The sequence below is a fragment of the Microcaecilia unicolor genome, chromosome 2 (genome assembly GCF_901765095.1).
Source record: "Microcaecilia unicolor chromosome 2, aMicUni1.1, whole genome shotgun sequence".
Taxonomy (NCBI): domain Eukaryota; kingdom Metazoa; phylum Chordata; class Amphibia; order Gymnophiona; family Siphonopidae; genus Microcaecilia; species Microcaecilia unicolor.
In genome coordinates, this window is record NC_044032.1 from 331,651,063 (window position 1) to 331,666,859 (window position 15,797).

Here is a 15,797-nt window from a genome sequence, read left to right on the forward strand (position 1 = left end):
AAATGGATTGCAGAGCAGGCCTCAGGCAGAGAGGGGAAATGCTGGATAGGGAAAAATGGAGGGGCCAGGTGACAGAGGAGCATGGATGGGCATGGATTGGAAGGGCAGGACTCAGGGAGAGGGGAATTGCTGGATAGGGATGAATGGAGGGGACAGATGGGCATGGATGGATATGGATTGCAGAGCAGGCCTCAGGCAGAGAGGGGAAATGCTGGATAGGGAAAAATGGAGGGGCCAGGTGACAGATGAGCATGGATGGGCATGGATTGGAAGGGCAGGACTCAGGGAGAGGGGAATTGCTGGATAGGGATGAATGGAGGGGACAGATGGGCATGGATGGATATGGATTGCAGAGCAGGCCTCAGGCAGAGAGGGGAAATGCTGGATAGGGAAAAATGGAGGGGCCAGGTGACAGAGGAGCATGGATGGGCATGGATTGGAAGGGCAGGACTCAGGGAGAGGGGAATTGCTGCATAGGGATGAATGGAGGGGACAGATGGGCATGGATGGATATGGATTGCAGGGCAGGCCTCAGGCAGAGAGGGGAAATGCTGGATAGGGATGAATGGAGGGGGCAGGTGACAGACAAACATGGATGGCCATGGATTGGGAGGGCAGGGCTCAGGGACAGAGGGGAATTGCTGGAAAAGGATCAATGGAGGGGGCAGGAGACAGATGGCCATGGATTGGGAGGGCACGGCTCACACTCTCTCTCTCATATACAATGTCTTTCTGACTCTCACTCTCACACACTCTGTCTCACACTGTATCACATTCACTCTCTATGTGCCACACAGTCACTCACACACTCGCTTGGTCTCATACACTCACTCAAACAGAGAATCTGTGTCTCACACACACTCTCTCTCTCGCCCACACACACACACTCTCACTCACACTGTGTCTCACATACACACTTGCACACACTCTCATTCTCACACACACACTCTCTCACAAACACACTCACACCCAGACTCACGCTCTCTCTCATACAATCACACTTTCACTCTGACTCTCAAACAGTCACTCTCACATACACTCTCCCAAACATACACACTCCGAGGAAAACCTTGCTAGCGCCCGTTTCATTTGTGTCAGAAACGGGCCTTTTTTACTAGTAAAGAATAAAATTACAGAGCATATTCAAGAGCTTGGAAACCAGTATGGTTTAGTGAAGGGAAATCTTGCCTCACCAATCTATTACAATTCTTTGATGGGATGAACAAACATGAGGGTAAAGGTGAGCCGGTCGATATTGTGTATCTGGATTTTCAAAAGGCATTTGACAAAGTTTCTCATGAAAAAGACTCCAGAGGAAATTGGAGAGTCATGGGATAGGAGGTAGTTTTCTATTGTGGATTAAAAACAGGTTAAAAAATGAAAACAGAGAGTAGGGTTAAACGATCGGTATTGTAAATGAAGAAGGATAGATAGTGGGTTTCCCCAGGGGTCTATGCTGGGACTGCTGCTTTTTAACATATCTCTATATATAACAGACACCACCAACGTTCTAAATGAAGCCTCCAGCCGGAAGTGTGAAGGGGGAGAGATATCCGGTTTCCCCATGAGTGTCTGCCCCCGCCCTTGCTCTCTCTGTAACACAAACAGTGAAGGAAAACACAGCAAAGCACAAAATCAAATCGCTCTCTCTGTAACAGTGAAGGACTCAGAGGGGGGAGGGGAGAGAGGGCAGAAGCCCTCACTATCTCTGTAACACAAACACAGCACAGCAGGAAACTTAACACTGAAGGACTGGACTCCGAGGGGGGAGGGGACAGAGAGGACAGACAGCACACGGGAAGGGAGCGAGGGCAGGGAGTGGGACACACACACTCCCACATGCACACAGAAGAAAACCTTGCTAGCCCCCGTTTCATTTGCATCAGAAACGGGGCTTTTTTATTAGTTTATAAATGATCGAGAGATGGGAATAACTAGTGAGGTAATTAAATTTGCTGACAACACAAAGTTTTTCAAAGTTGTTAAATCACAAGAGGATTGTGAAAAATTATAAGAGAACCTTACAAGACTGGGATACATGGCATCCAAATGGCAGATAACGTTTAATGTGAACAAGTGCAAAGTGATGCATGTGGGAAAAAAGAACCCGAACTTACAGGTATGTAATCAAGGTTCCATATTAGGAGTCATCGACCAGGAAACTGATCTAGGCGTCATCATCGATTATATGTTCATGATATGTTCAGTGTGTGGTGGCGACTAAGAAATCAAATAGAATGTTAGGTATTATTAGGAAAGGAATAGAAGACAAAAATAAGGATGTTATAATGCCTTTGTATCGCTCCATGGTGTGACCGCACCTTGAATACTGTGTGCAGTTCTGGTCACCGCATCCCAAAAAGGATATAGTGGAATTAGAAATGGTACAGAGAAGGGCGTTGAAAATGATAAAGGCGATGGGATGACTTCCCTATGAGGAAAGGCTAAAGCGGCTAGGGCTCTTCAGCTTGCTGAAATGATGGCAGAGGGGGAGATATGATAGAGGTCTGTAAAATAATGAATGAATGGATTGGAATGGGTAGACGTGAATCGCTTGTTTACTCTTTTTCCAAAAATACTAAGACTAGGGGGCACACAATGAAGCTACAATGTAGTAATTTTTAATTGAATTGGAGAAATTATTTCTTCACTCAACATGTAATTAAACTCTGGAATTTGTTGCCAGAAAATGTAGTAAAAGCAATTAACTTAGCCGGGTTTAAAAAGGTTTGGATAGGTTCCTAAAAGAAAAGTCCATAAGCCATTATTAAAATGGACTTGGGGAAAATCTACTCCTTATTTATAGGATAAGCAGCATAAAATGTATTGTACAGTGTTAGGATCTTGTCAGATACTTGCAACCTGGATTGGCCACTGGTTGGAAACAGGATGCTGGGCTTCATAGACTTTTGGTCTGTCCCAGTATGTTAATACTTATTTACTTTGACACAGTTCCACATAGGCGACTTATAAATAAACTTGAGTGCCCTCTGTATGGGCCCTAAAGTGACTGACTGAGTTGAATGGAAGACTACAAAGGGTGAGGGTAAATGAGTTCATTCTGAAGAAAGGCATATTAACAGTTTCATGCTGCAAGGATTGGTTCCTGGGCAGGATCTTTTTAACATTTTTTTAAATGATATTGTGGAAGGGCTGAATGGTAAGATTACCCCTTTGCGGATGATACCAAAATCTGAAATAGGGTAAACACTCCTGATGGTGGATAACATGAAAAAGGATCTAGTGAAATTTACTGAATGGTCTAGAATTTGGTAGCTATGATTCAGTGCCCTCCAAAAAATGTGGGGTCATGCATTTGGCTGCAAAAACCTGAGAGTGTGGTACAGTATAGGAGATGAAGTACTTCTTTGCACAGAATGTATATCATAGAGGCCATGAAAAGGTGCAAACCATACATATTTTTAGTTTTTATTTTAATATAACTATTTTGCTTTTCTTGAGCTGGGAGCAGACTTAAGAGTTGCAAGAGAGCTATAATGTGCTTTTTCTGAAAAGTACCTTTCTAAGGCTGTGGTTTGACATTTGGCCTATGCTATGCTGACTTGTGATAAGTTGCTGGTCAGCAACTAAGACAGAGACTCCTCTGACTAAGGACATCTGCTGTACCCAGATAATCAAAAAGAGAAGTGGGTGTGAGTAAAATTATAGCCTTAGCAAGAGGGTGGGGGTAGTAACAGAGTAACTTTACCCATTATCTTTTTTTTTTCATAATTTTTATTAATTTTTAAATACTTATTACAGAAGTTATCATACTGCAAAAGTGTAATACAGCCTTTAAGTAATTAATACAGAAGAAATAATAATTAAGCAAATTGTCCTAAACAAAGACAAAATATTGGCTTCCTTAGACCCCAATAATGGAGGGGGTAGGAATTAGTGAAGATAACACAATCATAACATATAAATGAGAAATTTTGGTTCCGTTAGTCCCATATATATCTCAACTCTATCGTTGTTTATTGTCTAGGAAAGTCTGAAGCTGATCAGGCATATAATATATATATTTAACTTGATTTAACCTGATGACACATTTACAGGGATAGGCCAGGAGGAAAAGACCTCCCAGTTCCAATACTTTTGACCTCATAGAGAGAAACTTTTTTCGTTTTTCTTGTGTTGATTTAGTCACATCCGGATAAAGCCAAATCTTTTGGCCAGCAAAAACACGGTTAGTTGATTTAAAGTAAAGACGCATTACTGCATTTAAATCCTGTTGGAATACAAAGGAAATTATCAACGTCCCCCTTTCAGGTGATTCTTCAATTGTTTGCTCCAAAATGGCTGTGACATTTTGTAAGTCTATAGAATTCTCTGTTCCAACTTTTTTCATCGTGCTTGGTATATAATAGATCTTATTCAAAGGGGGAAAAACTTCTTGGGGAAAATTTAAGTTTTCTTTTAGATATCTCTGGAACATATCTTTTGGAGATTCTCCCAATATTCTAGGAAAATTCAATATTCGGAGATTTAATCTCCTATTATAATTCTCTACTTGTTCCAGTTTTCTTCTGATTTCCATATTGTCTTTTACCACAGCCATTTTAAAATCCTCAGTTTGCTTTGTCCCTCTCTCTAAGGCCTCAATCTTAGAAGAAAAATCTTGTTTCGCCATATCTAGGGAGTTTTTCACTTCCTGTACATTCAAATTCAAAGTCTTTACCTCATCCGAGGATTGTCTCAGGGTTTTTTCTATTTCCAATAACTTCAGCCAGATCTTACCCAGGCTCACCTCCGTCTCTCCTGCAGCTGCAGATATCCTTACAGAGTTGGACTCCCCTCTGAGCTCTTCGGAATAACCCTTTCCGGGTTCCGAAAGAAACCCCGTCCCGCTCAAGGCAGTTGCTGGGCAAGGAGGCGTCGTAGAGAAAGGCGGGGAGAGAGAGACTTCTATTTCCTGCGGGGGGCACGCTTCACCGGTCCCTCCTGCTAAGGACTCCGCTCCGCTTCTTCGGGACAATGCGGGGAAGAAGCGTTCCAAACCTCCGCTTGCCGGTGTGGACGTCGTGGGATGAAGGGGAGTCCCCCGAGTCGTCCCTTTACGCTTAGTATGCGGCATTTTAGAAAAACAGGTAAATTATTCAAGATTCAGCAAGTGGTAGGCAGGAGCTCGCTTCGAACACCTCCGCTCACGGCGCCATCTTGACACGCCCCCCTACCCATTATCTAATGAAAACTTATATTTGTATGCATGACAGGCCCTAACTGCCTATATAATAAGGGAATAAATGATAGAATTTGATGGAACATGATTCATAACAGGAAACAGAATATTCTGGAAAGATGCATATTCAGTAGGTAGGAAGGATAATTATAATTAAGATAATGAAGAAAGGAAGAAAAAATTATTTAAGAGGAAACAGAACTAAGGATGGTGAGCCTCAGCGTGTCCACTGGCAGGTGGACATATTGACAGTTCCCAGGGAAAGCTCTGTTTTTATTTGCTACATATTATACTGAATTGGGAGTTTATTTGTTACTGTTTCAATAATTACTGATTGGCTTCTTTGACAATTAGAATAAACATTTATTGAATCTAATACTTATTTAGTAGCCAGAATTTTTTCTTTCCTGGGGTTTTGCCTGGGGGAGTAAACATTTACTCAAGTGTCCAACCCCCCAGGAGACCTCCAGAAGGCTACTCCTGTCTCTGAGGCACAGACAGGAATGCAAGTAGAATAGTGGTAGTTGAGCATGATCATATCTGATGAGCTTTTGATGGCCAAACAAGTAGAAAAGGTGACAGCAAAAGCCAGAATGATGCTTGGGTGCATTGGGAGAAGAATGGCACCAGGAAAAAGGAGTGTCTTTTTATAAATGTCTGGTGAGACCTCATTTAGAGTACTGTCTACAGTTTTGGAGGCTGTACCCTCAAAAATATATAAAACAGAATGTAGTCAGCCCAGAGAACAGCTACTAAAATGGTCAGTGGTCTTTGTCATGAAGACAAAGATTTCCATATATATCCATATATATCCTTGGAAGAAAAGCGAGAGGAGGAGATATGATAGAAACATTTAAATATCTCCATGGCATAAATGCACAGGTGGCAAGTCTTTCAACTGAAAGGAAGCTCTGGAATGAGGGCTATAGGATGAAGGTGAACGGGGATTTTCTGATGAGTAATCTAAGGAGTACATAAGTACATAAGTACATAAGTAGTGCCATACTGGGAAAGACCAAAGGTCCATCTAGCCCAGCATCCTGTCACCGACAGTGGCCAATCCAGGTCAAGGGCACCTGGCACGCTCCCCAAACGTAAAAACATTCCAGACAAGTTATACCTAAAAATGAGGAATTTTTCCAGTCCATTTAATAGCGGTCTATGGACTTGTCCTTTAGGAATCTATCTAACCCCTTTTTAAACTCCGTCAAGCTAACCGCCCGTACCACGTTCTCCGGCAATGAATTCCAGAGTCTAATTACACGTTGGGTGAAGAAAAATTTTCTCCGATTCGTTTTAAATTTACCACACTGTAGCTTCAACTCATGCCCTCTAGTCCTAGTATTTTTGGATAGCGTGAACAGTCGCTTCACATCCACCCGATCCATTCCACTCATTATTTTATACACTTCTATCATATCTCCCCTCAGCCGTCTCTTCTCCAAGCTGAAAAGCCCTAGCCTTCTCAGCCTCTCTTCATAGGAAAGTCGTCCCATCCCCACTATCATTTTCGTCGCCCTTCGCTGTACCTTTTCCAATTCTACTATATCTTTTTTGAGATACGGAGACCAGTACTGAACACAATACTCCAGGTGCGGTCGCACCATGGAGCGATACAACGGCATTATAACATCCGCACACCTGGACTCCATACCCTTCTTAATAACACCCAACATTCTATTCGCTTTCCTAGCCGCAGCAGCACACTGAGCAGAAGGTTTCAGCGTATCATCGACGACGACACCCAGATCCCTTTCTTGATCCGTAACTCCTAACGCGGAACCTTGCAAGACGTAGCTATAATTCGGGTTCCTCTTACCCACATGCATCACTTTGCACTTGTCAACATTGAACTTCATCTGCCACTTGCACGCCCATTCTCCCAGTCTCGCAAGGTCCTCCTGTAATCGTTCACATTCCTCCTGCGACTTGACGACCCTGAATAATTTTGTGTCATCGGCGAATTTAATTACCTCACTAGTTATTCCCATCTCTAGGTCATTTATAAATACATTAAAAAGCAACGGACCCAGCACAGACCCCTGCGGGACCCCACTAACTACCCTCCTCCACTGAGAATACTGGCCACGCAATCCTACTCTCTGCTTCCTATCTTTCAACCAGTTCTTAATCCATAATAATACCCTACCTCCGATTCCATGACTCTGCAATTTCTTCAGGAGTCTTTCGTGCGGCACTTTGTCAAACGCCTTCTGAAAATCCAGATATACAATATCAACCGGCTCCCCATTGTCCACATGTTTGCTTACCCCCTCAAAAAAATGCATTAGATTGGAAATAATACTTCATGGATAGTGTGATGGATGTGAGGAATAGTTTTACAAAGCATGGGACAATCATATCGTCTTTAAGGGAGAGGAAAGGATAGTAGTGTGGATTGGCCATATGGTTTTTACCTGCCATTGTTTTCTGTGTTTCTAGTGTCTTGAGATATCCATGATCCACTCTAGTTTGGATTTCAGGTCTCCCAGATTTTAAATATGCAGCTTTCTGGCTCTAAATCAAGGGCATGCTAAAGGAGAGACTCCCTCATCTGAACTTATAGATTCTGCTCTTTCTTCCCCTTGTCACTTGACATGGCTTCAGAACTCAAAAATCCTTATAAAAGGTAATTGCCATCTAAATGACTGCACTTGTTTGAAGTTCAGTTCTCTACCTGAATCATTTGTTTGACAAGTGTGCGCCTCCTTTAACCGACCATTTCCAACTTTGGAAGAAATTATAGGGAAGGGTGCCAGGTATCTGTGGAGAAAAAGTGTATGCAGTCTTAACCTTTTTGACATTTTAAAACCCCAGCACTTGACTGTACCAGTCAGGAATGTAATTTAATCTAGATTTTCAAAACGTTTAACATAAAGCATACTCTTTTAGTTCAGTATTTTTATTGACTTTTTATACGCCAAACAATAATCTATATAAAAAAGAAACATAAAAGTGTTAACCAAAGCAGACTTCAGTAAAGATATGAGGCTACACTTGTTCAGCATTAGAGAGAAATTGATCAATTTGTTGCCAGGATTGTATCAATCTCCCTGTACTTGCAAAGGTTTCAGCAGCAACAAGTTCATACAGTAGAGTCCCGGTTAACCGACCTTCGGTTTTCTGACACTTTGGTGGGTAATTCGGGCTTCGCTGACTCTCCTTTTCCTCCCAAAAGTCAGGGCATCCCAGAACCTTCCCCCTCAGTGTCTCTTCCCCCACCCACCCATTTGAACAGCAGCCACCTTCCCACTCCTGACCAGTACCTCCCCACCCACCTGACCAAGTAGTGCCCCCTTCTCCCGGTTTACCTTAGAAGCGCCCTGGTGGTCCAGTGGTGAGGTTATGTCAGAAACAATCTCCATTCCTCCTACTCATGTTTGCGCCACATTAAAAATAGGCGCTACAAACTCTTTTTGAAAGTGGTACTGGTATAGGCAGGAGTGAGTGTAGGGATTGCTCCTTCCTCATCCTCACTGGTGGGCCACCAGGCTTCTAAGGTAGGCCCAAGGAGGTGTGGGGAGGCACTGCAGGGGGTGTGGGATCAGGAAGTGAGGAGGCGGCTACTATTCAGGTGGGTGGGTGGGGAGTCTGCGCTGAGTGTGGTGGGTGGGGGTGGGGCAAGAGAGATGCAGTGTGAGAATCCGTATTCAATTTCTCGGTTATCCGACAACCAGTCGGTCCCAGTTAAGTTGAATAATCAAGACTCTACTGTATTTACGAGTGAATCATACCATATTCCACCACAATTTATTTTAATGCTACAGATATTAAGATGGTAAAGAATTCTCGTGCTCCCTTGAGCAAAGGATGTTGCAGTACCAAACCCATCCAGATCAGTACAATAAAGCTTAGTGGTTGTTTCTGTACTACTTTCTGAGCTATCAGTTTATGCCTGGCATAATGTAAACGTTTTTTGCTTCCCCCTCCTTAGGAACACATACCGCATGATTGAACAAGATGATTTTGATATCCAGGCAAGATTGCACACTATTGTAAGAGGGGAGGATGAAGCAGCCATGGTGGAGTCAGTAGGCCTCGCACTGGTAAAACTACCAGATGTTCTGAACCGCCTGAAACCTGATATCCTCGTTGTCCATGGGGATCGATTTGATGCTTTGGCTTTGGCAACATCTGCAGCATTGATGAATATTAGAATTCTGCACATTGAAGGGGGAGAAGTCAGTGGAACCATAGATGACTCTATCAGACATGCTATCTCCAAGCTGGCTCATTATCACATTTGCTGCACTAGGAGTGCTGAGCAGCATTTGATCGCCATGTGTGAGGACCATGATCATATCCTTTTGGCAGGTTGCCCCTCGTATGACAAGCTTCTGGATGTCAGAAATAAAGACTATATGAGTGTTATTCGTGCATGGTTAGGTGTGTATTGCATTTATTTTCTTCCCTATTCTCTATTAATCTCCTTTCCTTGTTGCCCTAAGGCACAATATAAAGCATAAAACATATTGTGCAGTACGAAAATGAGGGAATACCCCCAAATAATAAAAGCAGCATAAGGACATTCTAAACCAAGAAGCAGTAGCAACCAATATAGAATTTATATGATCCTATCTCAAAAACCTATGGCATCACCACTAGTAGATTAGTGTAAGATTTAGCACTTGTAACTGAACAACTCATAGAGATTAGTTCCTTCCACGCCATGAGTCTGTGTGTTGTGTCATTTGTTTCATCCTCCTTTCTTTCCTTAAGCAGTGATTCCCAACTGGGGTGTCATGAGACCTGGGAGATATGTCGTGGGAAAGTGGTTTTGAGATATGATGGCAGCAGCGGGAACAAAAAGCACAAGAGCAGAAGATACAACTGCACAAGAAACAACAGTCTGCCTTGAATTTCATAAGAGCTGTGTTCCTTCCCTGCATTGCAGCTATACTGGAAATGAAACCAAGTAAGTGCCACGCTTAGCTGCAATGCAGAGAAGGAGAACAGCTTTCAAGAAATCAAGGCAGACTTCTGGTGCATGTGCACCTGCGTCTTCTGTCCTTGTGCTTCCTACTGCTGCGTTGCCATCTTAGAACCGCTACCCTGCCATACACCAGACTGCTGTGTCTTGTGCGTCCACTTATGTACTGCAAGGAGGGTAGATGCTGCACTACAGGGGAGAGGGGAGATGCCGTGCTGTAAGTTAGGGAAGGGAAGAGAGTACTGCTACAGTTGTGGTTTATTATATTTGCTATACCGCTTTAACCTTACTTAGGAACAGGGGTAGGGCAAGAGAGAGAGTTGATGGGTTACAAGGGTGGCAGCAAGGGAGATGGAGGGTAAATTCTAGGAATGGTGCAACCATATGGGAAAACCATGGGGTGTTGTCAAGGAGATGAGTGGGAGGAGAATAGTGAATACAGAGGGTAGAAATGTGATAATGGGGAAGGAATAAAAGACATAAGAGAATAGAAGACCATAGAAAGGAGTAAGAAGAGTAATGGGATAGTTATAAGAGAAGGAAAAGGAAAATTGATAGGTGAAAATTAAAAAGGGAATGGAGGTCCGGAGGGTGAGAAAGAGGGTGTCATTTGAATTGACAGAGAGACAGAAAAGAAAGAAAGGAAGGAAATAGCTAAAAGGGGAAAGATTAATATGTCAAACAAATGTAGCGAGAGAATGGAAGACATTGAGATGGAAACAGGGGAAGCCACTGCTTGCCCTGGAATTGGTAGCATGGAATGGTGCTACTAATTGTGTTTTTGCCAGGTACTTGTGACCTGGATTGGCCACTGCTAGAAGTACGATACTAGGCTGGATGGACCATTGGTCTGACCCAGTATGGCTGTTCTTATGTTCTTAAGAAATGACTAATGGACAGCAGTCATTGGAAAGTGAGTTAGCAAAAGACAGACAAGAAAGCAGAAAAGAGAAATTGGGACCAGCACAATTGAAAAATAAAATTCCCAGACAACATAGGTAAGTACAATTTGTCTCCCATAATCCTGGCTTCTCTGATGTTGACTCGTGTTGGCCTCAATTCAGGGTAGCTTTGGGGTGAGCGACTGTGCGATGCTGTCTTTAGGGGGTACCCCTGGTCACCCCAAAATCTTTCCCCCACTCATCCTCCTCCTGCCCTTCCTTCTTTCTCCTCCACTTAAAAAAAAAGTCCTTTGCCAGTTCCTATCTGAACTACTGGCTTTGTTATTGGGAAGCTTTCTGTGCTGCAGAATTGGGGCACAGGAGAGCAATTGAGGTGGTTGCAGCAACTTTCAGTCACCAGCAGCAGGTCCCCTTGACGGCAGGGTCTGGGTGAGTATGTTTAATTTCACTATTAAGTTTGGGCTCCGTTTCCTTCGTCTTAAAAAAAAAAAAATGGCTGTGGAAGTTGTGAAGCTGCTCCCTGAATAAAATGGAGAGCAGCGTCTGGTCAGTGTCCAGGGGACTGTGCTGGGTCCTCGATTTCAGAGGGGGCTGGGTGAGCTGAACTAAGTATCACTTTTTGCATGTCATATGCCATTTGGATGGAGGGGTTTTTTTTGTCAATGATTACAGTGATCACCAATGGGTTTGAGTAAGGCTTCTTGAAACTGAATAAGTGGAGTGTTAACCCCACCGGGTTAACTTATGAGACCTTTTCTTCCCATTTTCCTTCCATATACTTATTTATTCATTTACACAGTGAGTGTATTGGTCCATTATTGGTTGATACTGTTTTTTGACACTGTTTGGACTATCACAAGAGCCTTTAGATTATTCAAGTATTCAGGGTTCCAGCACTGCCATTTTGGGGGCCACTGTGGATCATACTGCTCTCTGCTAACCAGGACTGCCATCTGTGGACCCTGCCCCAAAGAGGCACTGCTGCACCTCCATTTCTTGGGGGCGGGGCATGGTCCCTCTGTCTCCACCCTTGTTGGAGGGAGCTTTTTCAGGTGATGCTGTTTCCATCCAGTCACAAGTGTAGTTGGAGGAAGGGGAGCTTATCCTGAAGGAAGCCAATGAACTCACGGTGGTAAGTGTTTTTCATAAAGAGGAATTTGCTGCCTTTATTTTTAAGGCTCTTTAAGCTTTCAGTATTGATGTCGCAGAACTCCCTACGCTGGCATCCTCTAACCTGAAGATGGCAAGCACTCAGAGACCACCTCGGTCTTTTCCAGTGCATGAGCTTAAGCTCTCCTTTGAAGTGTCAGCTGTCTCTTTACAAGCGGCTGTCTGTAGCTCTTATACTGCTCGGGCCTATGTTTATTGGGTTCAGCAGCTTGCTGATGCTTTTTCGGGCTCCGAGGTTCTGCTGCCGGTTCAGTTGCCAGATGTGGAGATGGGGCTGGCATCTCTGGCAGATTTCCTGTTTGATTTGTTGCATGCTTTGGCGAAGCAAATGTTCCTGGTGCTTCTCTCACAGCACTTATTGTAGTTGTGCCACTGGGCTGCAGATTCTGCATCCAAACAATGGCTACTTTTTTTTTTTTTTGTAAATTATCTTTATTCAGGCTCACAACAATACAGCATTCTATATCACATAGTTCAGGAGATAGACACTGAGTGCATCATAATACCGCACCCATCATCAGATGGTGCACATAAAGAGCCTCTATATATACCAGAATAGCACACATAGCCCACTAACTCTAATCTTCCAACATCCCATATCAACAGTATCCATATAAAACAGAATAGAAACATATAACCTCCCAACCAATGTATACTCGCATTTTTGTCTCCCCCACCCCTTCTCCCCTCCCTCCATCCCTCCTCCCCACCCTTATAATCCCCCCTCCAGAACTGCGTACAAAGTCCAGATAAAGATCTAGGACCACCACCCCTTCCATAGTGTCCACCTTTCCAGGGCCTTGTAGGGTTCACACATTGAGTAACAAGCTTCTCTCCCTGTGAGGTAGCAGAGTCCAGTATGGCTCCCAGATAGCCTGGAAAGATCTCCACTGGTTCTCTGTTGCATTTCCCACCATTCTGCGCTCAAACAATGCCATCTCAAACAGCATCGGTTTCTTTTTATTTATTTATTTATACATTTATATATAAAATCAAACAAGAATAATCCTTGTCAAGAAAATAAACTATACTGTTCAAGAAAACAAATTACAAGAAATCAATACATTAGGCAATTCAACACAGCTAGTTAACCAAAGTCCACATTAATGGGATTCAAAATTTACATTTTGGAAATATAAGGATAAATATCATGAAGAAAAAAACCACTCTAGATTGGATGGCCATTTAAAGATACCCTATTCCTTTAGCTAGAGCTTAATTCTGATTACTCCCTTGTCCTTTTGCAGCCAGGAAAGACGAGAACTGAGAGGGATCATAGAACACATACTTATTGGATTGATATTTAACCAGGCATTTGCAGGGGTACTTTAAAAAGAAAGAAGCTCCTAACTGAATTACTCCCGGACGCATAAGTAAAAATCTTTGTCTACGTCTTTGTGTTTCTTTGGTTACATCCGGAAAAAAATGTACCTTCAATCCAAGAAAACTTTTATGCTTATTCTGAAAAAGAGCCTCATCAACCAGTTTTTATCTAGCGATAAGGCTACTGTGGCAATTAAAGTAGAAGAGTTTACTAGTTCTGTGTCTGAGGCTTCTAATATCCTCGAGATATCCAATAAAGGATTTTCCTGAGATACTTGATTTTTTTGAGGCAAATAATATATTTGTGTAAATGGTGGAACCATTTCTTCTTCAACACCTAGTATCTCTATAACATACTTTCTAAGCATATCTCTCGGTAAAACCCCTATCTTTGGGAAATTTAAAAAGCGGATATTATTATTTCTAGTTACATTTTCCAAAAATTTAGTCCGTCTCCTTAGAGTAGTTAAATCTTTTATCATAGTCTCTTGTTGTAACTTTACTGCTTTCAATTCTTGCTCCATTTCTGTTTGTCGGTTTACTATCATCTCAGTCGTAATTTCAGTATCTTGAACCTTTTGATTCAGAATAGCAACGTCATGTGATATTTGTTTTATTTGTGGGCTTAGGGATTTCCCCAAGTCCACAATCAAAGTCCATAAAGCGTCCAGTGTAATTTCTGTAGGTTTCTGAATTAAGGAAAATTGTACCTCTGGTATTACAGCGGATAGTGTTCTAAGTTCGCTTCCAGCCTCCCTCTGAACCTGGCTGTGGGTTGATGTTTCACTCCCTCAGGAGGCGCCTTGTTCTCCTAGGCCCACGTTCTCTGCTTGTTGTCTCTCGGTCCGTTGGTCCGCTGCACTCTTTTGGTGGCATCCAACTGGAAACCGGCGTCGACGTGCTCGCTCCCGAGGGTTGCAAGGGAGGCGCTCTCACATTGGGACTAAGCGACAGCTCTAACCCAGAGATCTCCGTGGTGATTCCAACTTCACCCGGTTGATCCAGCGGGTCCGGTCCCAGTGTCCTCGGCATCTCAATTCTATGCAGGTATGGAGTCACAGTGGATTGCGCTGGGGGATTCTGCCGTGGAGGGGCAGCAGAGGAGGACACGTGGCCCTTTTCGGCATTATCTCCGAGAGGCTTTCAAAGCATCCGATCTAACAGCATCAGTTTCCACATATTAAACTTCTGAGTTCTACGCATGTGCCAATGTATCAAGATTACCTTCTTAGCAAGCAGGAGCACCTTTGCCACTAACAAGTTTTTTATCCCAAGCACCCCCGTATTTGTATCCCCTCTAGAAAAAGAAACCCCCTCGCTCCTCCTACCCCAAGTCCCCCTGCACACCTAGATAGGAAGGCCCCCACTTTATTCCAAAAAACCTGAGTCTTCTTACAAGTCCCAAACATGTGGCCCAAAGTAGCAGTATTCTGGCCACATTTGGGACACCCCCCCTCTTGGGCAAACCCTGCCTTATAGGCCCTCCATGGCGCCACATACAGTCTCAAAGAAATTTATACTCCTGTTCTCTATGCAACTCATTACTAGATATTCGAATTATATTGCTCTAGAAATTTTGGAGCACCCCAACTTCCACCCCCACCTGTAACTCCCTCTCCCAGGCTTCCGCCTCCGCCCCTAAAGAGAGGTCCGGCACCTCCTCATGAAGCGCCTTCACGTAAGTACATAACCTTGGCCTCTCCTCCTCAAGTTTCAAACTCTCCCTAATCTTATGTGCAAAAGTAACATTAAGATGTTTTAGGGTCAAGGATGACACATAATTCCTCGCCTGCAAGTACGCAAAATAATCCGAGGATTTCAACCCATATCGCTGGCCTAAAGACTCAAAGGAAGCTATTTCCCCATCTGCCTCCAACAAATCCCCCACCCACCTTACAGCCTCCCCATTACCTTTACAAAACAATTTTCCTTGCCCCAGCCCCGGGCCAAAATCCAGATTCCCCCTCAATGGCAAGAGACATAAACCTATTCCCCCCGTACACCCTGCTCAGGGCTGTCCATATATTTCTCATATATTTCTCTTCATACCCTCCGGAATTGTCGACCCTCTGGCATGCAACATATACACCGCCGAAAGAGGCTGCAAGAAACTTGTTTCCACCTCTGGGGGGGTAAACCCAGAGGTTCCCAGAAACCAATCCTGTATGTGCCTCACGCCACATCCTAAATTGTATTTCCGCACATCCAATAAACCCAGCCCTCCCTTACTCCTTGGGAGCATGAGCGTATCTAACGATATCCTCCCTCTCTTTCCCCGCCATAAAACTTT

General features: G+C 43.5%; 1 protein-coding gene across 3 annotated transcripts in view; it reads left to right on the top strand.

Moving 5' to 3' along the window:
- Positions 1-15,797, top strand: part of GNE (glucosamine (UDP-N-acetyl)-2-epimerase/N-acetylmannosamine kinase) — a 497,606-nt gene that overhangs the window by 127,511 nt on the left and 354,298 nt on the right. For all 3 annotated transcript variants that reach the window (XM_030194355.1, XM_030194356.1, XM_030194357.1), the window contains exon 3: positions 9,117-9,568. In XM_030194355.1, the coding sequence (XP_030050215.1) occupies positions 9,117-9,568 (452 nt within the window). The remainder of the gene's footprint in view (positions 1-9,116; positions 9,569-15,797) is intronic.